The following is a 27,032-nucleotide window of genomic DNA, read 5'->3' on the forward strand; positions in this document are numbered from 1 at the left end:
CAGATAACGAGTCCCAAACATGTATTTCCAACCTTTCCATAACCTTGTTATGGGCTAAGGGGGCCCAGCCTGAAGGCCAGTTAGGGGGGGATTTGGGGTGAGTGCTTATTTGTGCCCTGGGTACCCCTGGAACTATAGCAGGGTGACTCTGAGCCCAAGTCATGCATCGGAATAATCAGAAGTTCCCCTGAAAGCAATGGAATGTGAGTTGTGTAAATGGCGCTTGTAAAGCCATGGGGTGGCAGAGCGTGTGTGTGAGGGTAACACCTGCCCGTAGCCCAGAGAGTGCCCCATGCTGGGAGCAGCCGCTGATCTGGGGACACAGACGGGCCGGGGACACAGACGGGCCGGGGACACAGACGGGCCGGGGACACAGACGGGCCGGGGACACAGACGGGCCGGGGACACAGACGGGCCGGGGACACAGATGGGCCGGGGACACAGACGGGCAGCAATGGCAGAATGTGTAACGTCACTGATTTCCTGGCGAGTACAGAGCTGATTGTCAGCTGCGCTGCTGTCTCTGGCTCATGACAATGTTTCCCAGCAGTCATTAAGTGCAGCTTCCAGACTAACGGCACAGGGATCTGCTAACATCCAGGCAACCCTCCAGCCTTTCCATTACACATTTGTCTCTATTTAAAGGGACATCCTGCAAAGGGAATCCTGCAATTAACATATGGCCGCTCCTGGGGGACATTTATTGGAGGGCAGTAACATAGGGTATAGGGTGGGACTGACCAGCTAGTGTAGCACTGCTTGTACCGGTGGGGCCCCGGTCTATACCATCAGCTCTGTTTTACTTCTATAATAGGAGCTTACAGTCTAAGGTCCCTATCCCATTCCCATCAGTCCCTGCCCCAGTGGAGCTTACAATCTAAGGTCCCTATCCCATTCCCATCAGTCCCTGCCCCAGTGGAGCTTACAATCTAAGGTCCCTATCCCATTCCTATCAGTCCCTGCCCCAGTGGAGCTTACAATCTAAGGTCCCTATCACATTCCCATCAGTCCCTGCCCCAGTGGAGCTTACAATCTAAGGTCCCTATCCCATTCCCATCAGTCCCTGCCCCAGTGAGCTTACAATCTAAGGTCCCTATCCCATTCCCATCAGTCCCTGCCCCAGTGAGCTTACAATCTAAGGTCCCTATCCCATTCCCATCAGTCCCTGCCCCAGTGAGCTTACAATCTAAGGCCCCTATCACATTCCCATCAGTCCCTGCCCCAGTGGAGCTTACAATCTAAGGGCCCTATCACATTCCCATCAGTCCCTGCCCCAGTGGAGCTTACAATCTAAGGTCCCTATCCCATTCCCATCAGTCCCTGCCCCAGTGAGCTTACAATCTAAGGTCCCTATCACATTCCCATCAGTCCCTGCCCCAGTGGAGCTTACAATCTAAGGTCCCTATCACATTCCCATCAGTCCCTGCCCCAGTGGAGCTTACAATCTAAGGGCCCTATCACATTCCCATCAGTCCCTGCCCCAGTGGAGCTTACAATCTAAGGCCCCTATCACATTCCCATCAGTCCCTGCCCCAGTGGAGCTTACAATCTAAGGTCCCTATCACATTCCCATCAGTCCCTGCCCCAGTGGAGCTTACAATCTAAGGTCCCTATCACATTCCCATCAGTCCCTGCCCCAGTGGAGCTTACAATCTAAGGTCCCTATCACATTCCCATCAGTCCCTGCCCCAGTGGAGCTTACAATCTAAGGTCCCTATCACATTCCCATCAGCCCCTGCCCCAGTGGAGCTTACAATCTAAGGTCCCTATCACATTCACATCAGTCCCTGCCCCAGTGAGCTTACAATCTAAGGTCCCTATCCCATTCCCATCAGTCCCTGCCCCAGTGGAGCTTACAATCTAAGGTCCCTATCCCATTCCCATCAGTCCCTGCCCCAGTGGAGCTTACAATCTAAGGTCCCTATCCCATTCCCATCAGTCCCTGCCCCAGTGGAGCTTACAATCTAAGGTCCATATCACATTCCCATCAGTCCCTGCCCCAGTGGAGCTTACAATCTAAGGTCCCTATCACATTCCCATCAGTCCCTGCCCCAGTGGAGTTTACAATCTAAGGTCCCTATCACATTTCCATCATCAGGAGTGAAAAAATTCCTGATGCATACGGTAAATCCAGTTTTTGCTCTAAACTGGGGATAACAATTAAACTGATAGCATGCATAAACATGGCCAGCCATGGCATAAATGTGCCACTCCTCATTAATTAGAAAATTTTCATGCAGGAAACAGGATATATTTTTATATCAAGTGCAACCTTAATGCCTATATATAACCTGCCTAACTGCTAGTTGATCCAGAGGAAGGCAAAACCCCCATCTGAAGCCTCTCTGATGTGCCACCCAGTATGGGTAGGGTTCCTCAGCACCCTGCTCCAGCCTAGTATGGGGGACATATATGTGCCTCCTTCATGAATACAGAGCTACCAGACACCATGGGGGGTGGGGGCAAGTGCATGTCTATTCGTTCCTTTGTGGAGCACAAAGATGGGCACAGGAGGCAAGCGTGCGAAAAACACTGGAACCTATGCCCGTCTTGCACAGCGTTATCAATTTATTGGGATTAGAAGCAGTAACAGGCAGACAGGGGCACTTCTAATCACCACTGTTTCAAGGGGACAAAATGCCCCATGAGCAATTAACCTTAAACAAGCAATGTAAGCAGGCCGGCACTGGGGATTCTGGGAAATGCCAGAGGGGCTGCTGTAAGATGCCATAGACCATATATGTCAAACACAAGGCCCGGGGGCCAAATGCGGCCCACCTGGCTGTTTATGTGGCCCTTGGTGAGTGTGTCTGACCATCCAGCCTGATCAATTTCCATTTTCCTCACATAGTAACTAAGACTAAGGGGTATATTTATCATGCTGTGTAAAAAGTGAAGCATTACCAGTAATGTTGCCCAAGGCATCCAATCAGTAATCAGATTTCAACATTAGCAAAGCATCTATTGGCTGCTATGAACAACATCACCGGTAATGTCTTACTCCACTTTTTACACATTGTAATAAATATACCCCTTAGTATCTTACTAAGTACAGGTATAGGACCTGTTATCCAGAATGCTCAGGACCAAGGGTATTCCGGATAAGGGGTCTTTCCGTAATTTGGATCTCCATACCTTAAGTCTACTAAGAAATCAATAAAACATTAATTAAACCCAATAGGATTATTTTACATCCAGTAAGGATTAATTATATCTTAGTTGGGATCAAATACAAATCGCTGTTTTATTTTTACAGAGAAAAAGGAAATCAATTTTCAAAATCTGAATTATTTGATTAAAATGGGGTCTATGGAAGACAGACTTTCCGTAATTCAGAACTTTCTGGATATCGGGTTTCCGTATAAGGGATCCCATACCTGTATATTAATAAAAAATTTGGCCCGCGAAATAGCCTGTATTTTAGATTTCGGCCCCCTTATGTGATTGAGTTTGGCACCCCTGCCATAGACAGTCACTATTTATTGGGCTGGGGGGGCTGTTTGGGCCTCTGGGTACTTGGAATGCCAGGACCCAGGCCCAGACTGGCAATCTGTGGGTTCAGGCAAATGCCAGAGGGGCTGCTGTAAGGTGCCATAGACAGTCACTATTTATTGGGCTGGGGGGGCTGTTTGTGCCTCTGGGTACTTGGAATGCCAGGACCCAGGCCCAGACTGGCAATCTGTGGGTTCAGGCAAATGCCAGAGGGGCTGCTGTAAGATGCCATAGACAGTCACTATTTATTGGGCTGGGGGGGCTGTTTGGGTCTCTGGGTACTTGAAATGCCAGGACCCAGGCCTAGACTGGCAATCTGTGGGTTCAGGCAAATGCCAGAGGGGCTGCTGTAAGATGCCATAGACACTCAATATTTATTGGGCTAGTGGGGGGGCTGTTTAGGCCCCAGAATACTTAAAATGCCAGGATGTATATTGAATCCTGAACGGCATCAATGACATAATTATTTGATATGTAAAATAAACTGCCCGACCAACTGCAGTTTTCAGACACCCCCCAATCAGCCACCAGCTCTATTTTAAGCCCCCTGTTCATTCCCAGTCAGTCCCTCTACTAGTTCAGAGGGGAATTTTTTTTTTTAGCTGCTCCGAGAAGTAGCCTGTAGAGGAGTGTTTGGATTGGACTTTATTTTTGGAACAGCTGGGATCCGATAGCCTTGTTAGGTCTGTTTTAACATTCACACAGCTCCTTCCTTCACAGCCACACTGGGGGACGGTTGTGTTCTGCCGGAGGGGGCAAAGCAAGGCTTTCTCATAGGGAAGGTTTTCATCCAAAATACCAGCATGGAACCATGAGAAGGAAAAGCAGAGTAATGCATGGAAGGGCCGCAGAGAAAATTAACCCCTTTTCCGATACAACGTAAACTAAAGAAGAAGAAGAAACCAATCTGCCCAAACTTACCTCTCTCTCTGTCTGTCTCTCCCCGGGATCCGGCTGTCATTTATTCTCTCTGAATGGGACATCTCTTAACCGTCCCCCAGGAACCCTTCATTAGATTAGATTTGGAGGGTTTTTTCTTATGAAATTGCTGCTGAAATCTAGAAAAAAAAATTTGCAAAGACAAAAATAATTAAGAAAAAAAAAAAAACCAATAATGATAAAATCCGGAGGGTTTCTGCAACTTTAATGTATTTTTCCAAGTAATTTATTTTGAACTATCGAGAGCTTTAAATGATATTTATATAAGTTTATTGGCACCAAATAGATCGCCGGTGGGTGAGATTTTTCTCTGTTGAGCAGGAATTTTTAACTCCCAGAGACAGTGGAGTAAAGAGCGAAATTTTCATGTTATAATTTATTTGAAAAAGAAAAAAAAATCATTTTTTGCTTTTTTTAAAAAAAAAAAATTGCCGTCAGAATGAGTGGGGGGAGATTTGATTTTGACGATGGAGGAGCCTATTGCGGAGGGTGGGAAGGTGGCAAAGCCCACGGGCACGGGATCTGTACTGGTCCGAAAGGTCAAGGGGAATACTCTGGTTCCTGGAATTATGGCTTTGAAGTTGTAGGGATTTACACCTGGCCCAGCGGGAACACGTTTGAAGGATACTGGTCCCAAGGGAAAAGGCACGGACTGGGCATCGAAACCAAAGGACGGTGGGTGTACAAAGGCGAGTGGACTCATGGCTTCAAGGGTCGCTATGGAGTTAGGCAGAGCATGAGCAGCGGGGCAAAGTACGAGGGGACGTGGAACAACGGCCTGCAAGATGGATATGGGACAGAGACCTATGCCGACGGGGGTAAGGAATGCCTCATGTAGGCTACATGCCATAATAAGGCCTATGTGCAATGATTTCATTATAGATATAATACTATATAGGTCTATCTATCTATACTCACGTCACCCCCCCCAGTGTATTTCTTTCTTTATCTCTCTAAATCATAGATCAGTTTCATAACCTTTTCTTTCATCTCTGGGGGCCCTTTGCATCTGGTTTGTGACCCAGAATTAAATATGGACCTTGTTTGAGATACTGTTATCTATTGTGGCAGTGGAATGCACTTAATTACAATGGGTTATACAGACCCACTCTTAACAGCACAGGGATCCAATTATTGGTCCCAATCCATTTTCCATCCCTCTGCCCAGCCTTGTGTTTCCTACTGCAAACTCCTTTTACACTTTTGTGTGTTTTAAATCCCTGCCCCATTTTGTGTATTTTTACTTTAACCCCCCCCATCAATTTGTATGTAAACTCCTCTATCTTCCCACCCGTTTCTGTGTATAATTAATTTGTCTCCTAGTGTTGCTGCCTCACCTGTAACTTTCCCAACCAGCTGGCAAAGCTGCGCCTTAATGCCCTGTGCCCTACAGTGTACCCATGTACCTATGTTGTGTATCCTTCTTCTAACTCCCCACCCATTTCCTGTGTATCCGTAACTTCCTACCCACTTGCTGTGTATCCTTCCTCCAACCCTTACCCACCCCCCTGAATACTCTCTATATTTCCAACCCACTCCTGCCACCCTGTGTTGTGCTTGCCAACTCTTTCCCACACCCCCTCACCCCCATGTTCCTAACTCCCTACCTCCTGTGTATCCTTCTTCCTCCCCCCCCCCCCCCCGTGTACCTATTTCTCCGCCTTCTTTTGCATCTGCAAAAGTTGTTGGGTGGAGCAGGGAGTTGATACCCCGGATATATATAGTTCCACACCCCATCAGTTGGGGCTCCATCCTTCCGTCCCTATTTCTTTTTAGCCCTAACTTTATAACTCTTTTATGCTCTTCCTCAACATTAGTGATGACTGAGTTTCCACCAAGTCCATTAACTGATATCAGGAGGCAATATTTACTGGTCACATGTCAGAAAGCAATTTATTATTGGTTGCCATGAGTTACTAGGCCTGGTGCAAACTTTCCAGATTTCATTCCATTACTGTTATATTTCATGCCTTAGGCCCCTGTTACTAGTGACCATTCTTGAGCTTAATATCATAGTAACTGCCTTTAACAAACCAACCCTGATGCTGTTGGACTGCAGCTTTCACCATACCTTAACCAGTATTTAGCAAACTTCACTATCAGTTCAAGCCTGCTTGTAAAATGTACAACCCTTGGCCTGGGCCCACCATGAAGGTCAAACCTTTGATAAGGCCCCCCCTTGAAGGTCAAACCTTTGGCCTGATTTCCCCCTAGCTCATGAAATTAATATAGATATTGAAAAATCTTACTTAATCAGTCAAAAGTCATCTAGGACAGCAAATACACATTCACCAAACCTAAATGACCTTCAAGTTGGGCTGAAAGATGTATCTAAGAGACCAAATGACTATTATGAATGAGCCTTCAGGCTGCGCTACCTGCTACTATTGCTGTACCCTCTGACAATATGCTCATCTGTGCTGGGAATTGTGGTTGGGAAACATTTGGGTGGCGATAATAAGACATTTACATAATTTTTCAATTATTAGTAAAAGATTTGTTTGTATTTGGGCATTAGAGAATTATTTCCTACTTGTCAGGTCCAGACTGTCAATCTGTGGGTTCAGGCAAATGCCAGAGGGGCTGCTGTAAGGTGCCACAGACAGTCACTATTTATTGGGCTGGGGGGCTGTTTGGGCCTCTGGGCACTTGGAATGCCAGGACCCAGGCCCAGACTGGCAATCTGTGGGTTCAGGCAAATGCCAGAGGGGCTGCTGTAAGATGCCATAGACAGTCACTATTTATTGGGCTGGGGGGGGGGGGCTGTTTGGGCCTCTGGGCACTTGGAATGCCAGGGCCTATTTTGAATCCCAGACCTGCTGCTTGCTCCCATCCCCATTAACCAAGATGGCAGCTGAACAAGCACACTATGGTCACTTTGTTTACTTCACAGCAGGCAACTCGTGTATACAAAAGGTGACCAACTGTCAGTCTGTACTTCACTGCTTCAGTTTTTTCCCCATGATGCTGTTTTATTTACCCCGCATGTCAGGCAGTGAATAGGACAGCACAAGTAAGTGGCATACTGTACCTTAGCCCCATTAGCACATTACTGGTAATTAGTTCAAGGGAGTTTTGCAGGAACTCATTGTGCAACTTGCTACTTCAGTGTGTCATGACTGGGAGATTATATAGAGATTATATATAATAATAATAATACAGTTTGCACTGGGGCAGTAACCAGGGAAAGAACTGGAGTAGTAGGACATATAACAAGACATGAAAGCTTGTCTTCAATAAGCCTTCATCTTATCCTTGGACTTTTTATACATTGGAGCATTTTAGTCACACGTAGGTATTTATGTTTCTTTCCCCACTCAAAAGCCAGGATCAAATGCCCCAAACCTTGCCACTGCAGGAAATGGGCAAGCTCTGGGCTGGTATAGGCTGATTCCAGTTTGGACTTTAACACCCCTATGAGCCACGGTGGGGTAGAGTGATTTGAGTCTTAACCCTGTGTGGTCTGCACACACCTTGTGAGTCTCAGTTGAGAAACTGCCCAGTGGGGTTCTTCTGCCCCACACTCCGAATAAGATCATCCCTTCACAGAGTCAGCTCTCTTCATTTGCCTACTTAATGGCAGTGAGAATGGGTATAATGGGCAGAGTAAGCAGAGCTATGAGATTATGCCAGACAATTCATTTTTATAAGATTTTCTATTGAGTAAAATAAATGTGCTCTTCTGTCTGAGATGTTTAGCTCAAAAGGTAAGTAGCCATTTCCTGATAATGTGGCCACAGGTAAGTACTGTTTATTCAGAGTTTATATGAAATTTCATCTAGAGCAGTGGTAACAAACAGGGTCGGACTGGGCCGCTGGGATACAAACAGGGTCGGACTGGGCCGCTGGGATACAAACAGGGTCGGACTGGGCCACCGGGATACAAACAGGGTCGGACTGGGCCGCCGGGATACAAACAGGGTCGGACTGGGCCACCGGGATACAAACAGGGTCGGACTGGGCCGCCGGGATACAAACAGGGTCGGACTGGGCCGCCGGGATACAAACAGGGTCGGACTGGGCCGCTGGGATACAAACAGGGTCGGACTGGGCCGCCGGGATACAAACAGGGTCGGACTGGGCAGCTGGGATACAAACAGGGTCGGACTGGGCCGCCGGGATACAAACAGGGTCGGACTGGGCCGCCGGGATACAAACAGGGTCGGACTGGGCCGCCGGGATACAAACAGGGTCGGACTGGGCCGCCGGGATACAAACAGGGTCGGACTGGGCTGCTGGGATACAAACAGGGTCGAACTGAGCTGCCGGGATACAAACAGGATCGGACTGGGCCGCTGGGATACAAACAGGGTCGGACTGGGCCGCCGGGATACAAACAGGGTCGGACTGGGCCGCCGGGATACAAACAGGGTCGGACTGGGCCGCCGGGATACAAACAGGGTCGGACTGGGCTGTCAGGATACAAACAGGGTCGGACTGGGCCGCCAGGATACAAACAGGGTTGTACTGGGCCACCGGGATACAAACAGGGTCGGACTGGGCCGCCGGGATACAAACAGGGTCGGACTGGGCCGCCAGGATACAAACAGGGTTGTACTGGGCCACCGGGATACAAACAGGGTCGGACTGGGCTGCTGGGATACAAACAGGGTCGGACTGGGCCGCCGGGATACAAACAGGGTCGGACTGGGCCGCCGGGATATAAACAGGGTTGTACTGGGCCACCGGGATACAAACAGGGTCGGACTGGGCCGCCGGGATATAAACAGGGTCGGACTGGGCCGCCGGGATATAAACAGGGTTGTACTGGGCCACCCGGCCCTAGACTCGATCCCTGTTACTGCTCCTCCGGCCACCGGTGTCCTCCCCTGATGCGTTTCACTTGCACGTTCAGGGGAGGATGTCGGGCAGGTGGTTGGCGGGGACACCTTAGGGGGTGCGGGGCCCCTGGGTGGCAGCCCCCGGTGGGCTCTGCACCCCCCACTCCGACCCTGGTTACAAATCTGTGCAGCTGCCCCCTGGGGGGCCTTGGAGTAGTGCTAAGGGAGCTCTTTCTGAAGGCCAGTAAGCTGTGAATTGGGGAGAACGGCCATTTGATCTCCTCCATACACCTGAAAACCCAGCTTGAAGGTTAACTAGGATGAGAGTTGGAGTGAATATGTATTTCCTTTCCTAAATACACCTATATAGACCAATATTGTCATATAATTGTACTTATTTTAGGGGTGATGACAGGTTGGAACTTCAAGTGGGGCTTGAACTGAAAAAAATTGTCAACCTCCGATCTACATAAATCAGTATGGCACCTCTAACGTACCGTTATATGTCTATTTGTTGTTCATAGTTAGACACTCTTCCAAGAATAATATATCCTATAAGTTACTGAACAGGTTAAAATGAAAGGAAACCCTACTGAGAAAAGGGAATAGAAATGGGAGACAGGGGCGAGGGAAGTGGTATCTGACATTAGTGCTCGTACGCAGCGCAGGCTGGATTCTCCGGGTTATGTAAGATCTGGGACTGGTGCCCATGCCATGGGACTGGGTTTAAGCCAGGGATCAGCCTGTTACTTTGCTACATGGGCAGGGTTAGATGAGAGACTGGGCCCCCAGATTTAATGAAATTCAAGGACGTCTAAACTATGACCTCCACCCCTCTGACCTGTTCAACCAACGTCGGACTGGGCCAGCGGGGCACCGTGAAAAAACCCGGCCCAGACCCGATCCTGCAGGGTCCTCCACTGATCTGCCGGTCTCCCCCGCCCGGCCCCGCACCCCCCAGTCTGACACTGTCGCCCTCAGCAAACCATGCACAGCCGAGGGCTGCTTGTGTACATTAATGGGGATATTAAAGAATCAGACAAAAAGCCCTTAGTTCAAAAACAGATTCGCTGTGAATTTCCGCATTTTGCCACAACAAAAAATTCACCAAGAAAAAAACGCCCATTGACTTTAATGTATTTGGAGTGAGAAAAAAACTTGCATACATAAGAAAAAGTTGTCACACTAAGTAATATTTGTCACGTGTAAAAAAAAATGTCGCCCATTGACCAATGGATTTTGTGAAATTTTCAGCATTTCGCAAATTTTTCAGCAGTTTTGCGATATTTTGGTGAAACGGGACAGATTTGCTCATCACTATCAGAAACATCATGGCATTTTTCAGTAGACTTGAGGTATAGAGATCTGAATTACCTAGGTCCCAAGCCTTCTGGATAACAGGTCCCATACCTGAACTCTTCTAAACTAAGCAAGTGAAACCTACTGTGATGGGCATGTAACTTGACATACAGACAGCAATTTTGCCACAAAAATTGCCCCTGAATAATATTTGGTGCTGGGCTACCTGGCTTGGGTGTGCCAGATATGCACGTAACTAATAACAGTGTTTGTAGGACATTTATAAACGCTGGGCAAATTTGTACATTGGCAGTAACTCGTAGCAACCATCAAATCAGTGATTGTCTTTTTTTTAGCCAGCTGTAGGTTGAGCATTGAAAGCAAAACTGTGATTGGTTGCCACATGTTACAGATGCATACAGTAATTACCCAGTGTTTATTAATCTGCCATTGTGTCAGTAGGACAGGCTGGCATCAGCAACACAATATCATTTCCTGAACCTGTAACCATTCTGCTGAGGCATGGGAACATGTTGCTCCCCAACCCCTTGGGTGTTGCTCTCAGTGCCCCCAAACCAGGGAGTTATTTTTGAATTCCTGACTTGGGGGCAAGTTTTGGTTGAATAAAAACAAGATTTCCTACCAAATAAAGCCCCTGTAAGCTGATAGGGTGCATAGAGGCTGCCTAATAGCCAATCACAGCCCTTATTTGGCTCCTCCATGAACTTTTATGGTGCTTGTGTTGCTCTCCAAGTCTTTTTACATTTGACTGTGGCTCACGAGTAAGAAAGGTTGGGGATCCCTGATTTAGATGTTGGGTGGGTAATTACACTTATACTATGCTAAATGCTACTATAGAAAAAAGAGTTTATTTAATTAATTAATGAATCATTTGGATAGGATTTGGTGCATAGGTGGTTTCCACAGGATCTGATTGGCTACAATGACAGAGCAATATTCCCCTTTCCTTCGGCTGATGGGTTTTATTCCATACCCACAGGCAGCTGGCCCTCTGATGCACAACAAACAGTATTACCGTCGGGAATAATGGTGCCCTTCTGGCGAGACCCCCTGTATTGATCTATCTTTGGCAGGAACCCCCTCTTTTTTCACAAAAATCCTACCTCCCTGTTTGGATTAGGCCCCTGTCAGCTCTTCTGTCTGTCACCCCCAGATCTAGGAACAGGGATGTAATAATAGCCACAACAGTGGCAGCTGGTGTCCTCAAAAAAAGGTTTTAACTTCTAATTAAAGAGCTAAATACACTAATATTGTCATAGCTTTTACATAGGGAAAGCAAAATAACGAATATTCCTATCAGCCCAAAACTCCGACCCATATAATTCTGTATGTTTTATTGTTCTCGTCAATCATTTATAGGCGGGTCAGTGCTCCTTCTGCCCCGGGCAACATATTTAGAATATAAAATCAGAGTCTGCCGGGGCGTAGCAACAAGCGGCGTTGCCATAGCAAATGCACGGACATAAAAATGAACTTTAGTCTTTGCAGTCAGTCAACACAGCTATCAAATCACAACAGGGCTTATTCACGCTATCAGCTCACCGGAAATCTGCCGTTTCAGCATAAAACCGGTGTCCAATGTCGTATCGTTTATTGGGCTCAGTTTTACAGTAAGGGACAGAGGGGGACGGGGCGTCTGGAGACAGGGTTACAACTGATTCTTTAATATTCTTATTTTAACCTAAATTTCTATGGAATTGGAATGGAACTTTCTAATTACTGTCCTTTACTACATTAGTGAGAAAAGGGTTTATTTGCTTCCAGAACACACATGGGACCCCCTAAAAAAGGCCAGAATGGTCCCTTTATAATGGATAAATAAAGGAACTAATTGGCTTTTCAGGTTTAATAAAGACATTGACTACTGAAAGCAGGTTTTCAGACACAAGAAGCTTTCTATGACACAGGGGTGCAATGCAGTGGGGTGGGAGAAATACATTGCGTTTTTAGCAGATTATTTTTGGATTGGAAAGAAAACTATACCCCCAACAATGTAGGTCTCTATAATAACAGAAACAAGCTCATATGTTTCATCTAAATAAACCATTTTCATAAAAATATACTTTTTTAGTAGTATGTGCCATTGGGTAATCCTAAATAGAAAATTAAGAATTAACAAACAAACAAGCCAAGGCACACATACATGCCAGGCCCCATCAGCCAATGAATGGGCAGAGTTCTGCCTTTTGCTTCCACACTACTTCCTGTTACAATTAGAGCTGCATTATTTCCTGTCAGCTGATCTCTGAGGGGGCACACAGCCCATCACTAAATGGCGGCTCAAGGAAAAGGGCAATATTTACTGATATATATTCCAGTTTGGCGAGATTCTTCAATAGGCCACTTAACATTGTTACGTTTTACCCAATGGATTTTTGACAGGAGATCCAACCATGGGTACTTTATTATGGAGAGCTGTGCCAATATCTTGGCATGCACATAGTATGTGTTCCACCTTTACTATACTACATATGTCCAAGGGACACCCAGGAAAATGAAACAAGGGGGAACACCAGCCTGGTGTAAAAGTGAGCAGCTTTATCTGTTGGGGATACCAAACAAATTGACAGCTTTTTATTCAATTGTCTTTATGTGTCTATAAATCCAGGAGATAAGCATTGACTGAAGATACCACTCTTACCCAGATCTGGGAAAAGGTACCTAAAATGTCCATTTATATAGAATACCATGAAGGCTGAAGCTTATGCACTGGGTTTTAAAGCACAACCAGAGCAATAGGCTATTCAATTCAGGTTATTCCACATACATGGGAATTATAGGAGTAATTCCTTCTAGGTACGAATAAGGATGGTGTCTCCTCAACCAAAATGCTTTGATTATGGGTTGAACAGAAAACCCCGTGCTGCACTGATCAGCCCCAATAGAGGCAAAAGTGGTCACTGCAATGTTATAATTTATGTATAGTGGTATAATATATATATATATATATATATATAAATACCACCTTTTCTGTGTGACCCTAGGTCCAGGCTTGGGCTTTCTAGGCTTTGTCTGTGCCTTCAGGTAAATAAGGACAGGGCATGGTAGTTAGATTAAGTGTGCCTTATTATTATGATTTTCTATGATATGCAGCTACTCCAAAATATTTGGAGCATAAAATGTAAGGAAGGTGTAAGACCATATAGACTCTGAGTATTTGTTCTGCACTCCTTCATTCCTGTCCTGTTGTCCAAGTCTGCTCAATAGGCATGGTGCCAGATACTATACACCCGTGATCCCCAACCAGTGGCTCGGGGGCAACATGTTGCTCCCCAACCCCTTGGATGTTGCTCTCAGTGCCTCCAAACCAGGGAGTTATTTTTGAATTCCTGACTTGGGGGCAAGTTTTGGTTGAATAAAAACAAGATTTCCTACCAAATAAAGCCCCCTGTAAGCTGATAGTGTGCATATAGGCCCCTAATAGCCAATCACAGCCCTTATTTGGCTCCTCCATGAACTTTTATGGTGCTTGTGTTGCTTTCCAAGTCTTTTTACATTTGGCTGCGGCTCCCGAGTAAGAAAGGTTGGGGATCCCTGCTGTACACAGAAGGCAGAGAGCTGGCAACGTGGCTAAAGCAATAGGGAAAGTTTCTGGAGCTTTACTAACAGGAATCTTTCTGATACTTCAAGAACAGAAATATTTATGACTTAATAGGGGAATCCCAAATTGCCAATGCAGTGTTTACTCCCTTTGATGACTAAAGGAATTATTTCTGCATTTCGCTAGGGTGCTTGCCCAATTACATAACTTTTTGTTTAGTGCATGAAAACATGTTCAGTATTTTGGGGGGTTTTTGAGAGGGGTGTACATTAAAATAGAGAATTGTTGGTGGTAAATGTGATACTAGGAAGAGGGATTCCACTACAGGGTAATTGTAGCTGTTGAGGTTTTCCTCTTTAGGATTCATTAAAGCTAATAATTATTTTTGGAACCCCTCTCTACACACAGACATTGAAGCCATCCATTTATTCACGTGGCATTTGAAACTGACGAAAATATCCCAAGCAAGATGAACTTTAATGCAAAGGCGCATTTCACACATATTCTGTTGCTGCTTCTATTGCAGTTGGCTGGTTCTTTCACATTTTTAGAATTCCTGTGCTTGAATTAGCCACATGGGTTGGTCCAACACTGTTGCTATTCTATATTCTATATAAGTTGGGAATGGTCCTGTCCACTTTAAGGGTGATGGCCCACGGGGAGATTAGTCGCCTGTGGTTAAGTCTTGGCAACTGTGGGACGACTAATCTCTAGTGATGAGCGATTTTTTTCGCTAGGGATGGATTTGCAGAGAATTTCCGCATTTTGCAATTGTTTCGTGAAACTTCTGTGAAAATTCACCGCGGAAAAATTTGTTGCATGGATTTTGTGTTTGTCACACGTCTAAAAAGGTGCAGTCGCGTCAAAAAAGGGCACGGTTGAGTCAAAAAAAGCACGGGCGGCAAAAAAAATTAGACGCAGACGACAAAAAAAATTAGACGCAGGCGACAAAAAAGACGCGGGCGACAAAAAAATTATGCAACAAATGCATTTTGCAAATTTTTCGCCGTTTTGCGAATTGGGAAACGGGACAGATTCGCTCAGATTTTTTGCTTGTCGCACGTCAAAAAAGGTGCAGTCGCGTAAAAAAAAAGGGCGCAGTTGGGTAAAAAAAGGCGCGGTTGTGTCAAAGAAAGCGTGGGTGACAAAAAAAATTAGACGCAGGTGACAAAAAAAGACGCTGGCGACAAAAAAGATGCGGGCGACAAAAAATCATGCAACAAATGCATTTCACGGATTTTTCGTGAATTTTCTTGCCGTTTCTCAAATTTTAACGGGACAGATTTATTCATCACTACTAATCTCCCCAAAATACCTTCCCACCGGCAGTAAAGTGAATTGTCGGTAGGAAGGCATACACGTCGCTTCTTATTCTGATGTTGCGTGACGTTTCCTCCTGCATGAAATGTTCCTACAGAATTATTCTTATGGTATTCTTCTCTACAGGCTCTGAGAAAATGTAGGGTATATAAAAGCGTTTAACGATGCCTATATAGAATTAATGACTATATGTGTATTAATTTAAGTTTTCCCTGCACCCTTTAGGAACATACCAGGGACAATTTACAAATGGTATGCGACATGGATGTGGTGTTCGACAGAGCGTTCCCTACGGAATGGCGGCAGTGGTTCGATCACCGTTGCGCACCTCCTTGACTTCCCTACGTAGCGAGCACAGCAATGGAACACTGGTACAACACGACAACATATCTGTTTCTCCGGATAATATTGTGGCTCCCACCATCAATCGAGGGGGCTTTGCACTCTCACTCTACGCAGACACTGAAGCCCTCAAGAGCCAGAAGAAGGGCCTTTTCCGAAGAGGATCTCTGTTGGGTAAGCTAAGAAAATCAGAGTCAAAGACTTCTCTTTCCTCTCAGAGGAGCAAGCTGAGCTTCTTGAAGAGTGAAAGTGGGGTGAGTTCAGCCGCAAGTGATGCCAACTCTACTGTGAGCTTTGGGGATGGCACCGAATCAGAAGACTTTCCACCTGTGGAGTCAGATATTGATGCTACCACCACTGAAGTCTACATGGGCGAGTGGAAGAACGACAAACGATCGGGGTTTGGAGTGAGTGAACGATCCAGCGGGCTGAAGTATGAAGGTGAATGGCTGGACAACCTGAGGCACGGCTACGGTTGTACCACGTTTCCAGATGGAAAGAAAGAGGAAGGGAAGTACAGGAACAATGTTTTCATAAAAGGAATGAAAAAGCGGGTAATTCCTCTGAAGAGTGCGAAGATCAGGCAGAAGGTTGATAGTAGCATTGAAGGAGCATTGAGGGCAGGCGCAATCGCCAGGCAAAAGGCAGAAATTGCAGCTTCCAGGTAAGATCTTATCTCTCAATCTTAGAATCATTCAGATACTCCTCTAATTATAATGATTTTCAGTCTGCTTAGAATGTTAGTGAAGATATTGCCAAACTCTCTCTACTTGCTGAATAGTGGAACTCACAACATCAGCATAGCTTGGAACGCAAAGGCCAGGATAAAGATTTTTCACCATGTTTATAGCTTTGGAGAGCATTTTTATGTGTATTTGTATAGAGAGATTTGTATTTGTATAAAGAGAATGTTTGCCTTTTCTTCAAAGGGCAGCAATGTCCAAAGCTTAGGGGTGTTTGACTGCCATGGTTCTTTCTGAAAATACAATGTAATAGCATCAAACTGTCTAAAGAGAACAATATGGTAGCTTCCCCCATGTCTATAAATGCAAATATCAGAATACATTACAATCTGATGCTAACTGTAGGGACATCCTTCCTTCTGACAGGCAACTAAACATTTGTGTTACCCAACAAACACTAAGACCACCCATTAAGTAGAACAGACACTCTGTTTCACAATGTTATGGATCTGAACGAAGGAGTGGTGAGAACAGAAATGGTGATGCAACTGAAGCATTTGGGGGGGGGGGCACAAAGGGCACTGGGGAAGGGCAGGGTAGCAAAGAATGAACGGCAGAAAGAAGAACATATATGTGGAGGGGAGAGGGGGAAGTGTGGAAAGGTGCAAAGACAGGAGAAGTTATGTTGATAGAGTTGAAGCTAGCACAGTGCTCTCCAAGATGGGTCACTTTACTTGCTTTCAGGGATTAATGGAGTGCGCATGAAAAGGGGATAGAAGGAGATAATCTAAGAGAAGGACCAGAGAGAGAGAGAGGGAGCAAAAATGAAATTAGAGAGGCAGAGAGAATATGAGAGGTGGAGAGAGAAAGTAAGAACAGTAGAGGTTTAGTAAAAGTAAGATGGAAGAAGTGGGGATCAGAAGGCAATGGGGCAGATATGAGGAGAAGATGAAGAGGGGGAATGAGATCAAAAGAAAAAATGAGGATAACAGATTGGAGAAAAAAATCATAAGGAAGAAGCAGAAGAGGGAACAGTGCAGTATAAAGAGCAACATGGATAAATGGAAAGACAGAATACATTCTGCCTATACAAGCATACTAGCAGTCTGTTGGGTGCCTAGTTATGTCCCTTGCGGCTGCATCACCCGTCTTTTCCCGATGTGTTAATTTGGCGACTTTAGGGGTCAGTTACAAAGTGCAGAGCAGGGTGCAAAGTGCAAAATGGTCAAATGCCCATGTTTTCTGCACCCTTGTGCTCTGCCCTGCACCAGAATTGCTGTATTTGTGAGTGGCTAGCAGGCTAAATGCAGGTCAGACTGGGACATTTTGGTGGGCCCAATGCCTGCTGGCTTCATGGGTTCTATGGGGCAGGGAGGGTCAGTCAAAAAAGCAGGTACACTGTGGGGCAGTTAATGACAGGGACGGGGGCCTCTGCATGGTAGTTCTCCCTGCAACAAACTGCAGTGTTTTTAGGGGGGACTGGGGCTTCAAAGGATTCATTACTGCACCCACGGCGTTGCACAAATTAGAAGGAACATTAGCTGAGATGGAAGATTTCCTTAGTGGGATTACTTTATGAGAGAGTGTGAGGTACATAGCAACAGAACATTGCATTGCACCCTCTGATAAAAAGCAGGCCTTGTTTGCTCCACAATAAAGATCTGCTCTGTGTCTGGTAAGTTAAAGCCAGGACTGTCATCTGGAAAAAGTGCTAAACCGGGGCATTACACGTGGACAGGGCCAAAACGTATTCTCCAATTCGCAAGTAGGAAGGAATTGTTTTGACTGGTTAATAGCAAACTATAGTTATTGCCATGCAAAACAAAAATGAGAGGTCAGGTAGTTTATAAGGGAACTCCCCTGAAGGCAGCAATTATTGTATAAGAAAGTAGACAGCCTCATGATGTTGCACTGTTGTACCACCTTGCTAGTAGATTCTCTGATTATGCATCCATAACTTGGCACTCTGCAAACTATGTAAACCAGAAGTCACTGTAGTATAACCATGGGCAGAGCTCAATGGAAGACTGGAGATCAAAAACATTGCAGCTATTTGGCATAAGGTATAAGGACACCCCTTCCAATTACTGAAATTGGAAACCTCCACCAGCTTTGCTGCCACCACATCATAGAATGACATTCTTGACAATCCCATGCTTTTTGGAACAGCTTGGGGCAGGCTTTTGTTTCGGCACAATAATGCCCCCATGCACAAAGCCAGCTCCATGCAGAATGGGTTTCTGAGATGGAAACGGAAGAACTTGACTGCACAGAACCCTGATCTTAACGCAATGGAATGGCCTAGAATGCCAGCTCTTGGCAACTCTTTCAACCCAACATCAGTGCACAACTTCACTAATGCTCTTGTGGCTGAGTGGAATCAAATTCCACCAACAATGTTCCAACATCTAGTGAGAACCTTCCCAGAAGAGTAGGGGCAGTTATAGCAGCAAAGAGAGGGGCAACTTCATATTAATCCCCTTTGTTTGGGAATGAGATGTTGGGCAACGTACTTTTGGACATATAGTTTATATATTCACTTCAGTGAATGCTTTCGTTGAATGAAGAGTTTGAGAGCAACTCAAGCTTAAAAATGTTCCTGGGGGTGCCAAATAAGGGCTGTGATTGGCTATTTGGTAGCCCCTATGTGGACTGGCAGCCTACAGGAGGTTTTGCACCCAAAACGTGCCTTAAAGCCAGGAATTCAAAAATAATCACCTGCTTTGAGGTCACTGAGAGCAACATGCAAGGGGTTGGGGAGCAACGTGTTACTCCTGAGCCACTGGTTGGGGATCATTGCTTTAGTATAATACAGCAATGGCACTTCTATGAGCCATGTATATTTATTTGTACATTGTATAACTACTCTTCATGGGGGCAGTGGTTTCAAAAGAAATGGGCTTGTAACAATATAGTCTATATTTAATCTCCAAATACTTTCCAAGCACATTTCCCAAAGTGCACGGATATGAAGGTATAGCATTACCAAGTGAAAAAAAAAGTGGTTTTACGCAAGACAGCCAATGGCGCTTAATGGGACGCATCAAGGTACAAGAGGCCGGTACAAAGGGCAGAACTGAGAGCTCCCAGGTTACTTATCTCTGCTGAACTTGCTTTAATAAAGATACACTGAATATTTATGATTACTGCAGTCACAGCAAGTGTCATTCAAGTCAATGGAAGCACCAAGGGACATTGGGGTTGACAGTTGAAATTGATGAGTGCTGGACACAGCAGCACAGGGATAGGGTATCGCAGACAGAACCACTGCTCCAAATTTAGCCCCGGCTTGTGTCACTCTGGTTCTCTGTTACTTGGTATCAAGGTGCTCAGTGGCAGATTTATCTCCCTTACTTAAACAGGGGTTTAGGGAGTAGTTAGCTAGGATCAACATTTGGGCAGTACGGCATTTTTTCCCCTCAGAGGTAGGGAGAGATATCTTTGAGCATGACATAGCTAGGAAAGATTAAGAGGTGAATGTATAATTCTTTGCCCTTCAGGGGCTTCCATGAACGTGTTACTGATTCTGCTGTCAGTTTCAGACTTATATAAGCATCCATTGTTTGCCGGCTGTCTGGCCACAGCATTCTGCAACATCTCCCCTTGTGGAACGTGGCATAAAGCTTTTCTCCAGAGCAAGGTTTTCTGGGTATGAGAGAAAGGATCACTGCATGATTAGCCAAGTGGGGCAGCCCATGTCAGAGGTGAATAAGGACAAACAGCTGCTATCAATATACAGTAGATGAAAGAGGAGAGAGTTATGTAAATGAAAGTCTGAGGAACTACAGCACACATTAATGCTGGGTGTAATTACTGACCAAGTGACTAACTGCTACATTTATCGTATTGGTGTTTGTTTAATGGTCTGCACTTGGAGCTGTGATCCCCATTTTTTTTTAATTGTGAGCCACACTGAGTAAAACGTGTTGGTTATTTGGTATTCCCATATGGACTGCTATCCTGAAGAAGCTCTGCTTGGAGTAAAACTGTATCTCTATGCTTCCACAACTTGCCTCCAAGCCAGACAGGGCCGCCATCAGAAATCACGGGGCCCCTCACAAGAAAATTTTCTGGGCCCCCCTCCCACCAGTACAAAGGACTCACAGACATTGGTAGCCAGCAGTGCCCCCCTAGTACATTGGTAGCCAGCAGTGCCCTAACCCTAGTACATTGGTAGCCAGCAGTGCCTCCCCCCAGTACATTAGTAGCCAGCAGTGCCCCAACCCTAGTACATTGGTAGCCAGCAGTGCCCCAACCCTAGTACATTGGTAGCCAGCAGTGCCTCCCCCCTAGTACATTGGTAGCCAGCAGTGCCTCCCCCCTAGTACATTGGTAGCCAGCAGTGCCTCCCCCCTAGTACATTGGTAGCCAGTAGTGCCTCCCCCCTAGTACATTGGTAGCCAGCAGGGCCCCCCCTTGTACACTGGTAGCCAGCAGGGGCCCCCCTTGTACACTGGTAGCCAGCAGGGCCCCCCTAGTACATTGGTAGCCAGCAGTGCCCCCCCCCTAGTACATTGGTAGCCAGCAGGGGCCCCCCTTGTACACTGGTAGCCAGCAGGGGCCCCCCTTGTACACTGGTAGCCAGCAGGGCCCCCCTAGTACATTGGTAGCCAGCAGTGCCTCCCCCCTAGAACATTGGTAGCCAGTAGTGCCCCAACCCTAGTACATTGGTAGCCAGCAGTGCCTCCCCCCTAGTACATTGGTAGCCAGTAGTGCCCCAACCCTAGTACATTGGTAGCCAGCAGTGCCTCCCCCCTAGTACATTGGTAGCCAGCAGTGCCTCCCCCCTACTACATTGGTAGCCAGCAGTGCCTCCCCCCTAGTACATTGGTAGCCAGCAGTGCCTCCCCCCTAGTATATTGGTAGCCAGCAGTGCCTCCCCCCTAGTACATTGGTAGCCAGCAGTGCCCCAACCCTAGTACATTGGTAGCCAGCAGTGCCCCAACCCTAGTACATTGGTAGCCAGTAGTGCCCCAACCCTAGTACATTGGTAGCCAGCAGTGCCTCCCCCCTAGTACATTGGTAGCCAGCAGTGCCTCCCCCTTACTACATTGGTAGCCAGCAGTGCCTCCCCCCTAGTACATTGGTAGCCAGCAGTGCCTCCCCCCTAGTACATTGGTAGCCAGCAGTGCCTCCCCCCTAGTACATTGGTAGCCAGCAGTGCCCCAACCCTAGTACATTGGTAGCCAGCAGTGCCCCAACCCTAGTACATTGGTAGCCAGTAGTGCCTCCCCCCTAGTACATTGGTAGCCAGTAGTGCCCCAACCCTAGTACATTGGTAGCCAGCAGTGCCTCCCCCCTAGTACATTGGTAGCCAGCAGTGCCTCCCCCCTAGTACATTGGTAGCCAGCAGTGCCCCAACCCTAGTACATTGGTAGCCAGCAGTGCCCCAACCCTAGTACATTGGTAGCCAGTAGTGCCCCAACCCTAGTACATTGGTAGCCAGCAGTGCCCCAACCCTAGTACATTGGTAGCCAGCAGTGCCTCCCCCCTAGTACATTGGTAGCCAGCAGTGCCCCAACCCTAGTACATTGGTAGCCAGCAGTGCCCCAACCCTAGTACATTGGTAGCCAGTAGTGCCCCAACCCTAGTACATTGGTAGCCAGCAGTGCCTCCCCCCTAGTACATTGGTAGCCAGCAGTGCCTCCCCCCTAGTACATTGGTAGCCAGCAGTGCCCCAACCCTAGTACATTGGTAGCCAGCAGTGCCCCAACCCTAGTACATTGGTAGCCAGTAGTGCCCCAACCCTAGTACATTGGTAGCCAGCAGTGCCTCCCCCCTAGTACATTGGTAGCCAGCAGTGCCTCCCCCCTAGTACATTGGTAGCCAGCAGTGCCCCAACCCTAGTACATTGGTAGCCAGCAGTGCCCCAACCCTAGTACATTGGTAGCCAGTAGTGCCCCAACCCTAGTACATTGGTAGCCAGCAGTGCCTCCCCCCTAGTACATTGGTAGCCAGCAGTGCCTCCCCCCTAGTACATTGATAGCCAGCAGTGCCCCAACCCTAGTACATTGGTAGCCAGCAGTGCCCCAACCCTAGTACATTGGTAGCCAGTAGTGCCCCAACCCTAGTACATTGGTAGCCAGCAGTGCCTCCCCCCTAATACATTGGTAGCCAGCAGTGCCTCCCCCCTAGTACATTGGTAGCCAGCAGTGCCCCAACCCTAGTTCCTAGCTCCTCGTTCGGCTCCTCTGGTGAGGTACTTCATTCATGACAGCACTGCACTTCTGAGTGCCGAAAGACGCCAGGCCCTTTTATAAGGTTGCGCCCCGTGCGTACTGACGTGCATGTACGCACGGGGCGCGACCAATAGGATCACCCGCTGACCACCAATGACAGGGCCCGGAATTGATTAAAGGGGGCCCGAGCTACTAAGAAAACTGTAGCGCCGCCGGGCCCCCTTTAAAAGTTAAAATCGCCCGGGCCCGGGACAACTGTACCCCCTGTGCCCCCCTGATGGCGGCCGTGAAGCCAGACATTTAAAAATGGGCACCTGGGAGCAACATCAAAAGGGGTGGTGAGCTACATGTTGGCCACCGGTTGGGGCATGTATAGAAACTAATGTTGCATTGGGCAACAACCAGGTTAACAAATCCCATTAAATTCCTGAGAAGGTAGGAACTGCCAAGTTACTTTTGGAGTAGGGAGCTACTGATATGATGTATTGGAACCATGCCGGGGCTCTCAATACCTTGTTAAAGTACAGCCTGTAGCTCCCAATGGCTCTTATTTAGACCGGGTGTGAGGCTTGCAAGAAAGTGAGTGCAGTTTGGGTTAGATGAGACATCTGTCCAGTTGTAACAGGGCCCACCAGGATCAATAAGAATGTTCTGGTGTCAGAGCTTAATTATGCATCTAGTTTTGTGGTTCCAGTGAGACTATGGAGTTACCAGTAAGTATAGAATAAAATAAGATTGGTGACTGATTCTGAGGGCTCCTCATGCTAAGCAAGTGTAATATAAGAGTCCTCTTCTGGAAATGCCAACTTAGCTGGTTTTTAAAGGTGAACGACAGAATGAAGCTGTCAAGTGGGAGTTTAAATGACTCATAAACAAGTCACCCAAGAAGTTTAGAGGTGAGAGGGTACGGCCAGATGCAATAATTAGAGAGGAACGTAGGGTCAACAGAAGGTTTCTGGAAGATGGATGGAGTTACAAGATAGTGAAGATGGGAATACATGAAGATAATTGCAGAATGAACATGTCAACATTTTCCCAAGTAGCAGCTACTGGTGTAGAAATGTGACCCCCTATTCCAACTCTCATTTATAGGGGCAGCAGTGGAGCAATGGTTGCTACATGGGTTCTATGTACATTGGAACTCCACATGCTGTAGGAAGGAGGAATCATTATTCAGGTTCCAGTAGGTTCATTCAGACTCAGTTGTTGACTGTAAGTAACATCTAGAGATGTTAGAATACTAACAATACTTTCTGATTTCACTGGGGTTGGAACTGCTTCCAATGACCATAACATGTCAACTAGGCCATGTAACCAAGCCATTCTGTTGGGATTGGTTGATGACAGGTTGCCACTCACAGGCCAGTTTTGGGATACAGAACCGATTGCCTTCAGACCAGTCAATCAGGTTTAGTCATGCATGTGGATCAGGGCTGGAACAAGGGTTATGGAGAATATCCTTATGCCTTGGACACAACTTCGTAGGGGGTGCGATTTTTGTATGGGTCCTGTAGATCCCCACTGCATGTAGGATTGGGAGGGCTTGTGGAGACCAGGTGTTTGAGGGGGCATGAAGGTGATGGGGGGGATGATTGGTTAGCAATGGGTGGCCTTGGGCATCTATGCCTCTTGGCCAGGCTGTGATGTATATCGTCAAATGACATTGATCCAAGATGACCTTTATCTTATACACTAATGGTTGGTTGATGACATTATGTGCCAGTGGGGCTTTCTACGCCAAACTGGTTTTCTGTTTCAACGGTCAAAAAAATGTAGCTGGGGGCCCCAAACATGGACCACCAGATGTTTTGCTCAATATGAGCAATATGAGACTCACAGAAGGAGACTTTGGGGAAGACAAGAACATTTATTGTTAGGCAGAACCTGAAAGCTGAGTTCATATGCCTTTATAGAACCTACGGCAAGCCGTGCAAGAGGAATATAATTGCAGAGAACATCAGAGGGTCCTGTCGAGGGAAAATTGTAGTAAAAACAGAATATTATAATTGTTATATATTAATTTAATGCTCAGGTATATACAATCTGTGGGCCTTAATCTACTGTAGAACTTCAACCTGAGACCAGAGTTGCAAGGGCAGGATAGCCGGGGTAGCACATACGCTCCTTGGGCCTAAATACAGATATAAGTTCATGCTGTACAAATGATGACCACATGTACTGTATTTGAAGTATGTGATTTGGCATTTGTGAGTATTTGTGCTCGGATACCTAAGCATGCCGGGGTGTGTCAGGGTCTGGGCAGAGTGACGAGCTGCTAAGTGCCGCCCAGTCCCAGTGCCAGCGTGCAGAAGTGACCAGTCGGGGTGAAGCTGAGAGGCATTTAGCAGATTGCAGGAGCAGCCTTCTGTGGCTCTTGGGTAATAAAAGAAGCTTTTCCCAGGGTTAAATGACCTGATGGCTGCATTCAGGGAATCTCTGCTGTTTGTCCCAAAATTTAGATGACGTCCTTTTTAAGGACCATTATGGAATTAATGGATGGAATAAATGGATGGAAAAGCTGAATGTATATTTGTATATATATATATATATATATACAGGTAAGGGATCCCTTATCCAGAAACCCAATATCCAGAAAGCTCTGAATTACGGAAAGCCTGTCTCACATAGACTCCATTTTAATCGAATAATTCATATTTTTAAAATTGATTTCCTTTTTCTCTGTAAAAATAAAACAGTGCTTTGTATTTGATCCCAACTAAGATATAAATAATCCTTATTGGAGGCAAAACAATCCTATTGGGTTTAATTCATATTTTATTGATTTTTTAGTAGACTTAAGGCATGAAGATCCAAATTATGGAAAGACCCCTTATCCGGAATACCCCTTGTCCCGAATATCCTGGATAAGGGGTCCCATACCTGTATATAGATATATATCATTTTTTTTCCTTTTTTTTGCCATAGCTTCTCTAATGATATTCCTGGCTCAGCTCATAGTTTTTGCCTTTCATAAACTGCCACTGTCTATCTAGAAAGCTGCCTAAAAGCATGCTTGTCATTTACCATCTGCCTCCTATTTTGTTATAAACACAAGTCGGAAGACCATAAAACTATGGCAGCATAGGGATTCCCCTGTACTAAGCACAATTCAGCAGGAACAGCCCCCTAAGTTTGCTCATAGCCTGTACAGAGAGATACCATAAAACTATGGCAGCATAGGGATTCCCCTGTACTAAGCACAATTCAGCAGGAACAGCCCCCCAAGTTTGCTCATAGCCTGTACAGAGAGATACCATAAAACTATGGCAGCATAGGGATTCCCCTGTACTAAGCACAATTCAGCAGGAACAGCCCCCTAAGTTTGCTCATAGCCTGTACAGAGAGGTACCATAAAACTATGGCAGTATAGGGATTCCCCTGTACTAAGCACAATTCAGCAGGAACACCCTCATAGCCTGTGCAACATGTTATAGCCAGCATAGGCCAATACAAAACCAGTGAGAATTCTAAATTCTAATTGATTTATGAAGCTCTCCAGCCAGGGGAGGCAGAGGAATGTTATCAGGTGCAAGGCAGAGTCCAGATCCTTATTCTGGCGCATCACTCAGCTCCCCCAATCCCATCTTCCCTTATCTACTGTGTTGGCTCCTTGATCCAGGCAGGGTGGCCCGAGCATGATAAATGTGCTCCCTGCCATTTCTGGACATTCCATACGTCCCTGTCGCTGAGTGATATAAAGGAGGCAATTAAAGCGGGGCTATTTCAGGCGCGCCAGGCAGCTGCAGGGGCCTATTCCTTGCATGCAACAGCCTGACATTGCATTGCTTATTTGTGCCTGGTATGGGGAATACTAATTCTGATATCTAAAGGGGATGTAAACCCAAACATGCTGAGTTTATCCAATAGCTCCAAAATACACTGATTACTAATGGTATATTTAATCGGTATATCGCTGTCTCTGTCCCTAGCATTCACTCATGGTCCTGACTATTAAAATAGTGTAGCATAATCCAGCCAAGGCTTTAATTCCCACAATGCCATGCATGCTTGCTGACAGCTGGCTGCGGCTTCATTGGTCAGTCCTTACCCACATTCAGTCCTCACTCAGCAAAAATTACTGTTAGGGATACAGTTGCCTTCAAAAATGGCTGTGGCAATTGCTAAGTGGCAATTAGGGCTGCCACCTTCCTCAGTCTTTTTACTAGCAGGGGCGGGGCCACAAGGGGGCTGGTCCATAACATTAGGGGTGGGGCTATGACGTAAATGGGGGTAGGCATGACTTTGGTGTGCCATATATAAGGGGCAATAGTGAACTGGATAGGCTAGAAAAGGAGCTGGGAGAGGGGATAGGAGGTGGGTCTGGGGCAGATTGGAGGTGGGTTGGGGGGCAGATTGGAGGTGGACCAGGAGCGGAGGACAAGTTATTTTAGATTTTATGGCAGCTTCATTGCTGGTAAACACTAGCTCCGGCCCT

The 27,032-nt window shown here is 46.4% G+C and overlaps 1 protein-coding gene across 1 annotated transcript in view; it reads left to right on the forward strand.

Annotated features, from left to right (window-relative positions):
- Positions 1-4,130: 4,130 nt before the first annotated feature.
- The window catches only part of jph2 (junctophilin 2), a 49,454-nt gene continuing 26,552 nt past the window's right edge, over positions 4,131-27,032 (forward strand). The window contains exons 1-2 of the mRNA XM_002933186.5: positions 4,131-5,249; positions 15,619-16,399. Of these exons, the coding sequence (XP_002933232.1) occupies positions 4,871-5,249; positions 15,619-16,399 (1,160 nt within the window). The 5' untranslated portion in view covers positions 4,131-4,870. The remainder of the gene's footprint in view (positions 5,250-15,618; positions 16,400-27,032) is intronic.

This window comes from Xenopus tropicalis, chromosome 10, assembly GCF_000004195.4.
Source record: "Xenopus tropicalis strain Nigerian chromosome 10, UCB_Xtro_10.0, whole genome shotgun sequence".
NCBI lineage: Eukaryota > Metazoa > Chordata > Amphibia > Anura > Pipidae > Xenopus > Xenopus tropicalis.